General features: G+C 45.2%; 1 protein-coding gene across 1 annotated transcript in view; it reads left to right on the forward strand.

Annotated features, from left to right (window-relative positions):
- LOC147885373 (uncharacterized) overlaps nucleotides 1-14,081 on the forward strand; it is a 55,396-nt gene extending 41,315 nt beyond the window's left edge. The window contains exon 6 of the mRNA XM_087397016.1: nucleotides 13,932-14,081. Coding sequence (XP_087253142.1) covers nucleotides 13,932-14,081 — 150 coding nt within the window. The remainder of the gene's footprint in view (nucleotides 1-13,931) is intronic.
- Nucleotides 14,082-14,709: the final 628 nt, after the last annotated feature.

Consider the following 14,709-nt stretch of genomic DNA (forward strand, 5'->3'; position numbering starts at 1 on the left):
CTTTTGGCTTTCAGAGTTGGAAAATTCAGAAGGGCTCTATGCTTTTGGCCAGGGGTGCCAAGTGTGGGACTTTGTATCCCTTACATGTATCAGGGGTATTTGATCATGTTGTTGCAATAACCGAGCAGCCAAGCACTTCTTTGTGGCATTGCAGGTTGGGGCACATGAGCCAGAATGGAATGAAACTCTTATGCCGTTTGGGTTATGTACCGCATTTGAGTTTCTCTGATTTTGAATTTTGTGAGCACTGTCTCTATGGGAAGCAGACTAAATCAGCCCATAAAAGAAGGGGAAAGAAAGAGTTTGAAATGCTTGATTTGGTGCATTCAGACGTATGTGGTCCCATGCCTACACGGTCATTAGGCGGGGCTGAATACTATGTGACATTCATTGATGATGCAACTAGGAAAGTGTGGGCTTATGCTATAGCTCGGAAGAGTGATGTGTTCCAGGTATTTCAGAAATGGCTGGCCTTGGTTGAGAATCAGTCAGGTAGAACGCTTAAATGCCTACGGACTGACAATGGTGGAGAGTATCTCTCTCATGACTTTCAGCATTTCTGTGATACACGTGGGATTAAGAGGGAGCTCACATCCCCTCGTACTCCAGAGCAAAATCCAGTTGCAGAAAAGATGAATCGTACCATTCAAGAAAGGTTGCAATGCATGCTTTCCAATGCAAGTCTTTCTGGTGGTTTTTGGGCTGAGGCAATGAAGACTGCAGTGCATGTGATCAATAGATCACCTAGTAAGAGTTTGGATGGTGGTATTCCTGAAGAGGCATGGAGTGGCAAGAAGCCCTATTACTCTCATTTGCGTATATTTGGGTGTGAGGCATATGCACATGTGCCAAAAGAGCTTCGAAAGAAGCTAGATCCTAAGTCTAAGAAATGCATCTTTCTAGGTTATGGTGAAAGTGGAGAGATGGGCTATCGTCTCTGGGATCCAGAAGCAAAGAAGATCATATGCAGCCATGATGTGGTCTTCAATGAGAAGAAGATGCATAAGGCACCCATGAGGGATGTGGAAATGAGGAGAATCACTTTCCAGGATGTGAATCCACCTGCATATGTTGATAGACAGCAAGCTGTCCATGCACCAAATGTGCAAGAAATGGTACAACCAAGTACTCCCACAGGTATACAATCAAGGGTAGATGATGGATCATCTATTGGTGGAAATGATGAGCCAAATGTGGCTGATATGCAAGTGGGACAGCAAGCTGAAATGCCCTTGAGAAGATCATCTAGAGTGTCTAGACCGCCTGATAGGTTTGTTCCAGGGGTAGACTATGTGATGCTTACTGATTGCGGGGAGCCTTCTTGCTATAGAGAGGCTATGATACGTGAGGATCAACGCAAGTGGGAGTATGCTATGCAATCAGAGATGAGTTCACTTATGAAGAATAAGACTTGGGACTTGGTTTCTTTGCCACATGGAAAGAAAGCATTGCCATGTAAATGGGTCTACAAAATGAAGGTCACAGGTGATGATGTGCCTAGGTACAAGGCCCGATTGGTTGCTAAAGGGTTCAAGCAAGAGAAGGGTGTGGACTTTGATGAGATATTCTCTCCGGTTGTGAAGATGACCACACTTAGATGCATGCTTGGACTAGTGGCAATAGAGGATATGGAGCTTATGCAGATGGATGTCAAGACAGCTTTCTTGCATGGGGATTTGCATGAGGAAATTTACATGGTTCAGCCGGAAGGCTTTGAAGAAAAGGGCAAAGAGCATTTAGTTTGCAAGCTGAAGAAGAGTCTCTATGGTCTTAAGCAAGCACCTAGAGAATGGTATCAGAAGTTTGATGCTTTCATTCGATCCCAGGGTTTTAGAAGGAGTGAAATTGATCACTGCCTCTACACTAAAAGGGCTAAGGATAATAGCCTGATAATCCTGGCACTATATGTGGATGATATGCTATTGGCTAGCAAGAATACTTATGAGCTAGATGCATTAAAGGCCAAGTTGCATGAGGCCTTTGATATGAAGGATTTGGGACTTGCAGGTCATATTCTTGGTATGCGCATCACGCGTGATCGGAGTAGGAAACTCCTTTGGCTTTCACAAAAAGAGTATGTTACAAAAGTATTGCAGCGTTTCAATATGGAGGGGGGGAAGGCAGTGAGTACTCCATTGCCTCCATATGTGAAACTGAGTCATACAGATAGTCCCAAATCAGATGAGGAGAGGGCCATGATGGCCAAGGTTCCTTATGCATCAGCAGTTGGGAGTCTTATGTATGCTATGATAGCTACTAGACCAGACATTGCATTTGCAGTGGGAGTTGTTAGCCGGTATATGGCTAATCCAGGAAAGAGGCATTGGGAGGCAGTTAAGTGCATCATGAGGTACATGAAGGGTACCAAGGAGATGTGCATTTGCTTTGGTAAAGGAGACATGCGTGTACTTGGGTACACAGATTCAGACTATGCAGGGCATGTGGATAGTAGGAGATCCACTTCCGGTTATGTGTTCACCTTTGCAGGTGGTGCAGTGTCGTGGATGTCTCGTGCACAGAAGTGCATTGCTTTGTCTACCACAGAGGCTGAGTATGTTGCAGCCACAGAGGGTTGCAAGGAGGCTATATGGCTTGATCGGCTAGTGGGAGATTTGGGGATTCATACAGGTGTACCGACATTGCATAGTGATTCCATGAGTGCTATTCAGCTAGCACGGAATCCGGTCTTTCATGCAAAGACCAAACACATTGAGGTCAGGTACCATTTCATCAGGGAGGTACTTGAGGACAAGCACATAGAGCTTGTCAAGGTTCATACAGATGATAGCCCTGCAGATATGCTGACGAAGAGTCTACCTAGTCAGCGGTTTGAGTATTGTCGTGTATTGATGGGCGTTGGATAGTATGCTCACTGGTTGTTCTCCCTTAAAGGCACATTGTCCTTTAAGTGGGAGGTTGTGGGGTTAAAGTTCACTGTGCCTTAACCCCATTTATGTACAGTACTCAAACACATATATAAATGAATGAAAAAGAAGATTAGGGTGGTTCTGCACCCACCAAAACTTGTGTGGCTCTCTATCTCTCTCTCTCCTTCTTCCGTTCTTGCTTCCGTAGAGAGCACTCTCAGGACTTTCCGGCGATGAAACTTCTCCAAAACCTTCTCAATGCATTCCTCTCTGAAGCACGCTTCTTTTGAGCCCAAGAACTCCCACTTCTTCGCGACAGAAGTGTTTCTTTTCGCATTTTTCACTGGAATTCTTGCTGGTCGGCTCTTGTAAATGCTCTTTCTTCGTGCCTTTGTACTCCTCTTTGGCTGAGAATGCAATTGGGCATTGGCTACTATGTCCTCTTGGCGATTGAGGACTTGGTTCGAGTCTTCAGGGCTTGGTGAGTTGTGATTTTGCTACTGCAATTTCTTTTTGCCATAAGCTATTGGTTGGCCTCGTGTGCCGCCTCTTTCTTGGTTCACAGGTGCCCAGGCAGTGCTATATGAGTCATTCTTTGGTTGGGTACTTCGCTGATTTTATTTTGGAGCTTTGAAAAGCTTTGTGAATGCCATCTGGAAACCACTCAAAGAGAGTGCAGCTGGGGTGCAATGTGATTGCATCTGGACAGCCAATGGAATTGCACTCGGAAAAGAGAATGCCTTTGGGTTGAGCCTACGGGTTAAGTGCACTTATGTGATGGTGTTATATGCTTGAAAGCCTTGCGAAGGCTTAGTGAATTGGGGCTGCGTGCTCGATTGCAGGGAAGGTCTCCCAGATGCAACTTGTAATCATTTCACTGTGAAATATAAAGAAATACCGAAAGGGGCGCCATGGTGTTTGGGGCCAATCGGGTGCACTTGTCTATGTCTGTTGAGTAGGGGCATTTTAGCCTCCATCCCTTTTTCAGTGGTTTTGTTTGTAAACAAATGGGTAAATGCCAAATGGTGATCATGCAATGGTTAATGGTTGTGATATATGCTTTGTGAGCTGTAAATAAGTGCTGAAGTGATTAAAGGTTTAGTTCCACTGCCCTTTGAGTGATTAGAGGCCGGTTTCATTGGTTTCATTGTCACGGGGGCGTGAAATTCTAGGTACTTTAATATACTACAAGACCGTGACAACTTTGGTTTTAAAAGTCCAAGCGTGGGCTTAATAATGTGTAATTAAACGCGGCATGGTGCCTAGCACATAAGCGTAATTAATCCCTAGGCCCAAAGGCATTCCAAGGAATTAAAAGAGTGGTTGTTGGGAAATGATGACGTGGCATTTTTAATGGGCCCCCTAGAGGGCCATGTACCTTCAGTGGCCCCCCTAGAGTTCCAGGTGGCTCTAGTGCCTTCTACATGCTCCTTTGCCATTCCTGGACCTTCCTGGGCCTTCTAAACTTCACATGTGTGGTTTTCTCTCTCATCTTCTCCCTTTGTTGAGATTTTGGACTGGTTTTTCAGCCTCCTTCAGCTGAATTCCGTTTTTCTTCATAACTCCTCACCTGTTTGGATTCCTCGACTTCCGTTTGGCCCGATGGCTTCCCCTCTGCCTCCCCTTCGTAGTGATATGCTTTTCCCTCCGTGCGTTTGGTAGAACGGGCAGAGCTGAGCACTTCTTTTGCTGGTCGAATTTGCAAAAGTGGCTTTTTCTGGACCTTTTTTCTTCTACCGCCTCCTGGGCCTCTCCTCTTGCAAAGCTACAGCTTTCTGTTGAATTTCGAGTGGTTCGACGCGCTGGTTGACTGGTTTTTCTCAGTTTTGGAGGACTTTCCGACGATGAAACTTCTCCAAAACCTTCTCAATGCATTCCTCTCTGAAGCACGCTTCTTTTGAGCCCAAGAACTCCCACTTCTTCGCGACAGAAAGGTTTCTTTTCGCATTTTTCACTGGAATTCTTGCTGGTCGGCTCTTGTAAATGCTCTTTCTTCGTGCCTTTGCACTCCTCTTTGGCTGAGAATGCAATTGGGCATTGGCTACTATGTCCTCTTGGCGATTGAGGACTTGGTTCGAGTCTTCAGGGCTTGGTGAGTTGTGATTTTGCTACTGCAATTTCTTTTTGCCATAAGCTATTGGTTGGCCTCGTGTGCCGCCTCTTTCTTGGCTCACAGGTGCCCAGGCAGTGCTATATGAGTCATTCTTTGGTTGGGTACTTTGCTGATTTTATTTTGGAGCTTTGAAAAGCTTTGTGAATGCCATCTGGAAACCACTCAAAGAGAGTGCAGCTGGGGTGCAGTGTGATTGCATCTGGACAGCCAATGGAATTGCACTCGGAAAAGAGAATGCCTTTGGGTTGAGCCTACGGGTTAAGTGCACTTATGTGATGGTGTTATATGCTTGAAAGCCTTGCGAAGGCTTAGTGAATTGGGGCTGCGTGCTCGATTGCAGGGAAGGTCTCCCAGATGTAACTTGTAATCATTTCACTGTGAAATATAAAGAAATACCGAAAGGGGCGCCACGGTGTTTGGGGCCAATCGGGTGCACTTGTCTATGTCTGTTGAGCAGGGGCATTTTAGCCTCCATCCCTTTTTCAGTGGTTTTGTTTGTGAACAAATGGGTAAATGCCAAATGGTGATCATGCAATGGTTAATGGTTGTGATATATGCTTTGTGAGCTGTAAATAAGTGCTGAAGTGATTAAAGGTTTAGTTCCACTGCCCTCTGAGTGATTAGAGGCCGGTTTCAAGCACTCTAACCTCCATCTTTCATTGCTTGCAATTAATTCTCAGTGTGAATGCTAAGTGGTGTAAAATTTCAGTTTCAAATGCTTTTGAATATTTATGATGGCTGCAAATGGTGATAATTGGCTATACTTTTTGGATATATGCTGTGTTTAGTTGAGTTCTACCGCAATATATTAGAGGCCGGCTTCAGTGGTTCCATTGCCGGGATGTGCTCCAAAATTGAGAAAAACCAGTTGACCAGCAAAAAAGAGGCCCCAAAATTCAGCAAAGGTGTCACGCTTGGCAAGAGAAGATGTCCTGGAGGCTGAGGGAGCAGAGGGGATTCAAAAAGTGTCTTTTGGAAAAGTCGACCAGCAAAAGAAGTGCTCGGAACAGCTCATTCTACAAAACGCCTCATGAGAAAGAGGTATGAGTGTGTAGGGAAGCCCGAGGGGAAGCCATAGCAACGAACAAAGGTCCTGGAATCCAAGTGTGGGAGGAGCAATGGCAAAAATCGTCACTCAGCTGTGTGGAGGGTGAAAAAGCATGAGAAATTCGAGTTTTTGCAAGAAGGAGGTTTCAAAAACACTAGAAACACCCAAAAACATCTAGAAAAGTCAAAAACCACCTCTTAAATGGTCTAGAATGGCCTAGAGTGGTTTTGGACTACACCAAACCACCTAGCCCTCTAGGGTGGCCACTAAAGTTGCCATGTGGCTGGGTGCCCACCACGTCACCAGTGGGCGAACCCACTCTTTTAATGCACATTAAACTTTAGGCCTAGAGAATGAATTAATTAATGCACTAGGTACCACTGCACTTCATTAATTACTCTTTGCCAAGCTTATGCTTGGACTTTCGATGAATGTTTTGGTCACGGTCTTGTAGCACACTGAAGTACTTAGTTTTTCACGCCCCCATGACATAGTGACACGTAGTGGGCCTAGGCATAGAGGACATGTCCGGGGGCCCCCTGCATCCAAACATCATATAGAGAGTGTGCATAAGTGTGCCACACATCGGGATCAGTGGTGACGGGAACAGGTGGCTTCCCCTCTGTTTGATAGAATCCCCCATCCAATGGTCGGGTCTACTCCTCGAAATGATCTGTTAATCTCATCCATCCTATGTGTGAGAAAGGCCCGCCTCTTACGATGTGTTAGTCGTCAGAAGACCCGTTGTGCCACAGATGTCATCAAATGGCCCAAGGCTTTTGCTCGCGTGTGAGGTGGGCTCTCGCCTCTCTGCACTCGTCATCAAAACAATGGTTTTGAGGCATCTTCCCATCTCGGGCCCGTGTGGATCGGGTCGTGGGGAAGAATCTGATGATAGCGTCATGTACCACTGAGACTAGGGTGTCTGCCGGGGCATGGGCAAGGTCTATATCATCTCCAAGTAGGGCCAGAAGCTCTCTGGCTAAGTGACTCACATATACTGGCTCGAGGGCATGGTCAAAGTGGATCTGGGTACGGGCAAGCGTGGGAGGGGCTCTCCTCGTGGGGCTGGCATTGTGAAAAAAATACAAAAGGCCAAGTATGAGTGATCAGCTCTGAGTGGGGGGGGGGTGTACAATGATGTCATGTATCTGTGATTCAAAGGCTAATGGGCCTAGTACGTAGTCAACTATACTTGTCCCTTTGCCATGTGGGAAACAAGTGAGTCCCCCAGATGATGGCCATCTCTGAAGACCATTATAGATATGAGTTCACGGACTGCCCCCAACTCAACTAAATGTCGCCCATATCCTGAGGCGTCTGCGGAGTGTCTCAACATCCCGAGCTCTTTTGCATCTAGCTCCGGAACCATGTGAGTGGCCGACAACAATCTATCGCCAATTTCATGTCTCCATTGCCTCATCCACCCTGATGTCCTGATGATGATGATGATGATGATGATGATGAGATTGATATATAGTCGGCAACCGACATGACTATGTTGTACTTAGGACTTAGTACTACCATTCTGCATTTTTTACATTTTGCATTTTGCATTTTGCATTGGTGTGGAGGCTCATTTAGTAGCTCCACCACCACAGCTCGTTTGTACCGGGTTTTTCACAGTCTCATAGACCCGTCGGTCTTCCGAAGACTTTAATAAACTTTCTTTCTTTCTTTCTTTCTTTCTCATATATGAAGTCTAGCAGACCCACTTGTCTATCTCCTGCTCGTGCAACGAAGTCCCCCAAAAGGAGAGTGTCTCCCTGCTTGGAGAACTCTGTAATGTCATCATGTATCATCTCATATGGGCTGTGTCCCTCTGTATGACCTCTTGTGCATATGATAACGTGTCTGGGGGAAGGTAGCACACCGCAATGAAGATCAGTCGGGCATCTGGTAGTTGGAGTCGTATCCACATATGGCGTGCATGCTCCTCTTTTCGTACCATCCCCCTTTCACTAGTTCATCAACCTCTCGTAGGTGTCCTTGGTAGTAGCTACCTGCTAATTAGCTCATTCCCTTCCCTCGCCATTAGTTTTAATGCATGCTCGAGCACCACTTTGATAATTGTAGCATGCGCATATATACTTTTTACCTTTGCCATCAACTTCCACCTTATCTTTGGTTCATATATGAGTGGTCTCAGGTGTGTTTTGAAAAGGCCAGCCACACTACTCCACTCTCTCTCCTCAATTCCTTCCTATGGGCTGACTCCCGTGTGTATCCTGTCACTGTGGACTCTCATGTGTCTCAGTGTAGAAGACAATGTCTCTAATTGTGTATCTCTTCCAGAAGCCTCCCAGGTTAGACCAGAGGGTACCATTACAATTCCACACAGTCGTTCTCAGCTGGCATTGTGCACTTATCCTTCTGCGCTCAACACCATCATAATTCCCCTTCTTCCTTCTCCTCTTCTCCTCGCCTCTCTCCTCTTTCTTCCCATCTTTGACAATCACCTTCCCGTCTCTGTTAGCTGTCTATTTCCCTTCTTGCCTTGCTTCCATAACTCGTACCATCCCTTCCTTCCGATGCTCTTGCTGTAGGAGGGTGAGGTCATCATCCAAGAAAATTTTGGTGCCCTTCAGTGTCGCCCTCATGCTCTTGAGGGTGGATCTATCTGTGGCTGTCCAGAATTTCACTACCACGGGCCTTGTTGGTACCTCTACCTTACCCACTCTCTAGGCTGATTCACAGGTGATTTTGACTCCCATCTTGACAAATAGAGCTTGGGCATCTGACATGGGGGTGTTGCCTGTTAGGCTTCCAACCAGCACATTCAAAGCCTTGCTGCAACACCTCTTTTCTGCCTCCAGAGTTTCAGAGATGAGCTCCTTTTTGGGTGCTGCTGTACCCTTTTTTAGTACATCTTTCCATGCAACCATATCCGCCTTCCCCTTTGTGATGTGCTCTGCAAAATTGCCATCTCTTTCTTGATTTGCTCATTCTCAGATATCAGCTCATCTATGATTTTGCATCCCTCTGCTGAAGTCCCCTTTGCATCCTTGAGTTGCTTCATTTGCTCTTTGACGATGTTCAGCTCCACTTTTAGGGGTGGCTGAAGCTCTCCTTCCTCCCCATGTGCACCTTCCTTCAGTTTCTCATTCTCCTCTTTGAGAGTAGCAACTTGGGCTTCCAATGTTCCAATTTAAGAAGCAAGATTGCTGGTTTTCTCATCCACAATTTGAGCCATATCCGTTGCCCATTTTGTTTGCATCTCTCCTTGCCATCTCTTCATGTCATCTTGCATTTGGGCATGGAGGTTTGAGAGCTCATTTTTTTGGATTCTCCTAGCTTCTTCTGTAGGAACTCTGGGCTGAGGGTGGCGGGGTGGGTTGAGAGAGAGAGAGAGAGAGAGAGAGAGAGAGAGAGAGAGATGTATTAATATATTTGAAAGGCCTCACAGAATAAAGTACTATAAAAAAGAGTAACTCATACAAGCCACTATGGGCTGAGGCAAAGGGCTTGCTAGGGCCCTTGCTAAGTGCTACTAAGAAGCTCAAAAGCTCAAAAGTTCAAAACTTGTCCTCAAAATACAAAACTCAAAAATCTTGGAATGACAAAAGATGTGATCGAGTGTCATCTATGTCTAAGGTGGGATGCAAAGATATCTCGTATGTGTATCCATCGGGTTGTCTCTCACTGCAATGGAGGTCGTGGTTTCTATGATCTCTATATTCGGTGAGCCATATCAAGAGTGACACCTCGACTCTAACGGTTCCCTCTGGGGAGAGCTAAGATAGGTTGGACCTCCATCGTCCCTGCTCTGGTCAACCTTTGTACCCTGTGCGATATTTGTGTCTCTGGATCCATAGCTCTACATCATCTCTTCCCACTGATCCACTCTGCCCTCATATTAGCTAGCTCCTCCTTCTCCTCCACTCCACTATATCCTTGGGCTGACTGAAACGCGTAGAAGTATGTGACATGTCACGGTGCTCGATTCATCTCAGTCTCTTGCCCTATTGTTTGATCCTCAGTATGTGGTCTCTCCATGTCATCACTTCTCAATCACTAGAGACCAACGCAAACCTCATCATGAAAGTGGATCAATCCAGAGATTGGCCCAAAGCCATGCCCCTCCTAAAAGAGGCGATAATATTCCAGGCTCTCATAATAGAATGTGCAAGTACATAGAAATGCTCCTCTGTGGACCTCCTCCAATGAGCATAGCCTATAGATCCACTGCTCTCTAAGTATGCATATGGCTCTTCCTACCTTGATCCTCAGCTCATGGGACAAGACCCGCATCTGTCCAATGGCGATCCTTAGTGCATGTGAGACGCATTTGTCCTCCAAGTACTGGGCTTTGATGATCACTCATGCTATGATACTCTTAAGAATTGGTCCTCCAAGTACTGGGCTTTGATGATACTCATGCTATGATACTCTTAAGAATTGGATCTTGGTGGGGAAGTTGTAGTTCCTCCCCTAAGTCCGTGACATACGAAGCTGTAGTAGATCCAACGGTATGATACGATTGATCTCATCTCATGGGATCAGGGGGGACGAGGCATCAAAGCTATACCAAGAAAGTCGGTCCATTTGAATACCCTCACTGGCAAACCATCTAAATATATGTGCATACTAGGCCGTGCTAACCCCTCTATCTGCTAGTCATCAAGATGACTCTAGTGCCAACCTTGGTTGTCTCTAGCTAGGAAAAGCCCAAACCCTATGAAGATATGTCACCATTTGGAAGATAGCATTAATTTGAATTGGTATCGTGGTGGCGAACTATACCTATACTAGCTAATGAGGGACTGAGGGCTTGCTTCAAATCATCCGCGATCTCATAATCACTTGTAGCCACTCAAATCTCTTCTTGTGAGATCACTACCCTAGAAGGGTATGGTTGTCGTCACACGAGTGTATCAAACAGCCATCCCTTCGTCAAGGGGTCCTGGAAGTGTGCTTAGAAGCACAGTTACTCTAGCCGGGGCCAGAGCACCCTAACCTCGTGTAAGCGGTGTCCTAGATGCATGAGTCATTGTGAACACTGGCCCCTTGAAGATTGCCCGTAGATAGGTGTAGGACTGTAGTGATCTCTATTGGCTCCCCTCGATAAGTCGAACTGTGTCGATGAAGTACTGCCCATGAGGTGTTGAAAATCATAAGCTTGGTCTTGCCAGTTGACTGTCAATTCTCTTTCCCTACAAAGCACCTCTTGGGCGTCTAGGTATCTTTGTAGGCTTGCTTCTGAAGAGGATATGATGACTACATCATCTGCCTATAACAATATTTGTATCATCAAATGAGCTAGCACTGATCCCTCACCTCCTAGGCAGTTAATGAAGGTCGGCCCAAAGAGAGTCCGTGAGAGGGGGCATCCCTACTTCACCCGATCATGCTCTCAATCGACTCTAACAGACCTCCTAGGGCATGTACTCTCCCTCATACTAGCTCATATAGACTAATCACCTCCCAAATCATGGCTCTTGGGATCTGCATTTCTTAAAGTCTCCTAATCATATGGGATCGTGGGACGTACTCTCCCTTTGATTGACTCATATAGGCTGCTAACCTCCCAAATCATGACTCCTAGGATCTATCTTTCTTGATGTCTCCTAATCATACGGGATTGAAGGATTGTGTCGAAGGTCTTCCAGAAGTCTACAAAGCAAAGCATAGACTTTCTAGGATCTCAATCTTGCCTCCTTGATGATGACTTGTAGAGTGTAGATGTGGTCAGGAGTAAAGTGCTACCTCAAAAACGAAGATTCTCCCAAAGCTTGTTGTCCCTGTGCCTCTATATAGGAGTTGATCTCCCTCTCTAGTACTGACCCATAGATCTTGGTCATTGTGTTACCAATCATGAGAGTGCAATAGTTTCCAGTGTCCATGGGGTCCCCAGCTTTGTAAATTGCCACGATGGTGGTGGTACTAAGCAAGGGGAAGTCGTGGCATACAACGTGATTGAGCATCTACACTATGATTAGGGCGAAGACCTCGTGTCCATGTGCAAAGTGCTTGGTCCATGGCCCCTCATGGTCTTAGGCTCTCCTGCTGTGGAGCTACTGCAACGCAGCTCGCAGATTTGGTTCAACAAACAAGATGGATGGGATGAGCTTGGGCAAGGAGGACATATTAGGTGGTACCTAGATTGAGACATAAGAGGTGAACTTTCCTCTTCACATATACTGGATGATGTGATCCACTCTTTCTGGAAGAAGGGGTTTCGACTCTTGCATGAGGGCTCCTCTCTGAGAAAGCCACCTATCCCCTTTATGGATCCAAATTTCTTGCACACATACATGACATCGCTTTATGACCGTGTGTGATGGGCATGATATCTTCTATGCTTGAGCATCGTCATATTTCTTGGCACTCAAAAAGTATGGGTTCTAGGTCATCTTTCTAGCTTGGGGGGCATGCTGTGGCCCAAGTTGTAGGGAATGACCTAGCGGTGGCATCCTGAACCACTAAGACAAGGGTGTTTGAGGCTTGAGCGAGGTTTACATCATCTCCAAGGGAGGTCGATAGCTCATGAGACAAGTCGCTTGCATCATCGAGGGCATGGTCAAAGTATATTTGGACACAAGTGGGGGTAGAATGATCCCATTCCGTGGGGATGGTGTGGTAGTCAAGATGCTTAATGCCAGATAAGAGTGGTTAGCGCCGAGTTGGGAGGAGGGGGGGAAGGGACAATAAATTCATGTATTCATGACACAAAGGCTAGGGAACCCATGAAATAGTCCTCTTTACTTGTCCCCCCTCCATGAGGAAAACAAGTCAACTCTATGAAACAACCATCTCTAAAGACCGTTATATATGATTTAGTCGTCTACTACTCCCTTCTCCAATAAGTCTGCCAATATCCTATCTCATGTAGTGTCTACTCTAAGTGCCTCACTATCCCAAACTTTGCTAGATCCATCTTTGGTACTCTGAAGGTTTCGATCCAAAATCCAGTAGGACCACCTGCCTATCACCCTCTGTGGTGACCTCACGTGCATAGGTTGATGTATCCACGGGAAAATAGCACACAACAATGAAAATTGTTTGTGCATCAAGTGACTAAACTCGTATTAACGTGTGTCGTGCATGCTCCTCCTTCCACATCATAGACATGAATGGCCTCAAGTAGGATTTAGGAAGAACATCTACACCCCCAAGAACCTTGTATCTCACTGTCTCTCCTCATCTCCTTCGTGTGAGTCGACTCCCAGGTGCCATGGGTAGTCCTCTCTTTGGACTCTCATGTGTCTCAATATAGAAGATGACATCTTTGTCACTGTAGGTCTCTAAGAAACCACTTGGGTTAGACCAAAGTGTACATTGCAATCCCATATAGCCATACCCAATTTGTTATGTACCCATGTCCCATGGGTCTGACACCATCACGTGCTATTTACATCCCTTTCTCCTCACTATCCTTTTCCTCAGATAATTACTTTGCCATCTCTATATGCATCCCACTTTCGTTGCTATCGCTTAGATGATCTCCTCCCTCTTGCTATAGAAGCATGAGATCATCATGTCCTATTCCCCTTCACTGTTGCCCTCATACTTATGAAGGTGGATCTATTTGCCGCTATCCAGAATTTCACTTGTTGTGCATTGGCCTTGACCACTCTCCAAGCTACATCAAAGGTGAGGTTCACACCCATCTTGGTGATCAGCGCTTCAGCATCTGCCATCAGGAGAGAGAGAGAGAGAGAGAGAGAGCATCATATTGGATACCATGTTTAATTTTGATGCTACTAAAATAATAGCAAGTGTACATGATTGAGTCAATATATGTTTGCATTTCCTTATTGTAAGGTAAAGAATGATCTATGAGAGTTGCTTGTTTGTAGAAAGAGATACTATGTGTCAAGTATCAACATTTCCCATTATCAATTGTGAAAAAGGATTCGAATCTTTTTACCATTATGCTTATTCCTATCCTTGCTTTATACAGATTTTGACAAAACAAGGCATGCTTCAGCAAGCAGCTGAAAATTATGAAAAAGCTATCAATCTCTATGCAGCTGCAATTCCACATAATGCACAAGCTATTGCAAGTTTGAACCATGACCTTAATGGTGTCTATCACAAATTGCAAGTTTAGTGTCTGAAAATTATTTTTCATTTATCCTTAAAAAGGGAGCATATACCATTCGAGCATAAAGAAGTCACGCATGATGTTGGAGAGTAACTCAGTTGTCCTTATCCTCAACGATGTACAAAAACAACCAAGGAGTTAATCTATGCTACTATTCATCCCAAAAATAGTCACATGGAGGGAAGATGAGGAGCCCCGCAAGCACCAACAAAAAAATGAACCTCTACCAACCTTTGTTCGGTGTCGATTTTGTTAATCGCATGATAAATTTTATGTTAATCATAGAGCTTGAGTATAAAATGCCATTCAACCAATAATATCTAAGGCATTTTCATTGCATGGGAAAATCAATGTCTATCATGTGTACAAAAGTAGATGATGATGACATTCAATCAATAATCTCTATGCATGTGGTGCACTTTATACTAGCCTCTAGTACTACATACAAAGAAATGAAAAGGTCACCATAAATTGTTGCTTGCATAATAGCATTGGTTGATGATATAGTAGTCACGAGATGTCATTGCGTGTACAAAGCTTTGCTTGATGATGTAGTAGATTTGGACAATTCTTGGTTTGACCTTGCTAAAAAAAGCTTCAGTAATGAGGGTGAGGGGGAGATGCAAGGAGTAGA

Source organism: Dipteris shenzhenensis, chromosome 25 (assembly GCF_047967505.1).
Source record: "Dipteris shenzhenensis isolate YYH24624 ecotype China chromosome 25, Dip_SZ_1.0, whole genome shotgun sequence".
NCBI classification, from domain to species: domain Eukaryota; kingdom Viridiplantae; phylum Streptophyta; class Polypodiopsida; order Gleicheniales; family Dipteridaceae; genus Dipteris; species Dipteris shenzhenensis.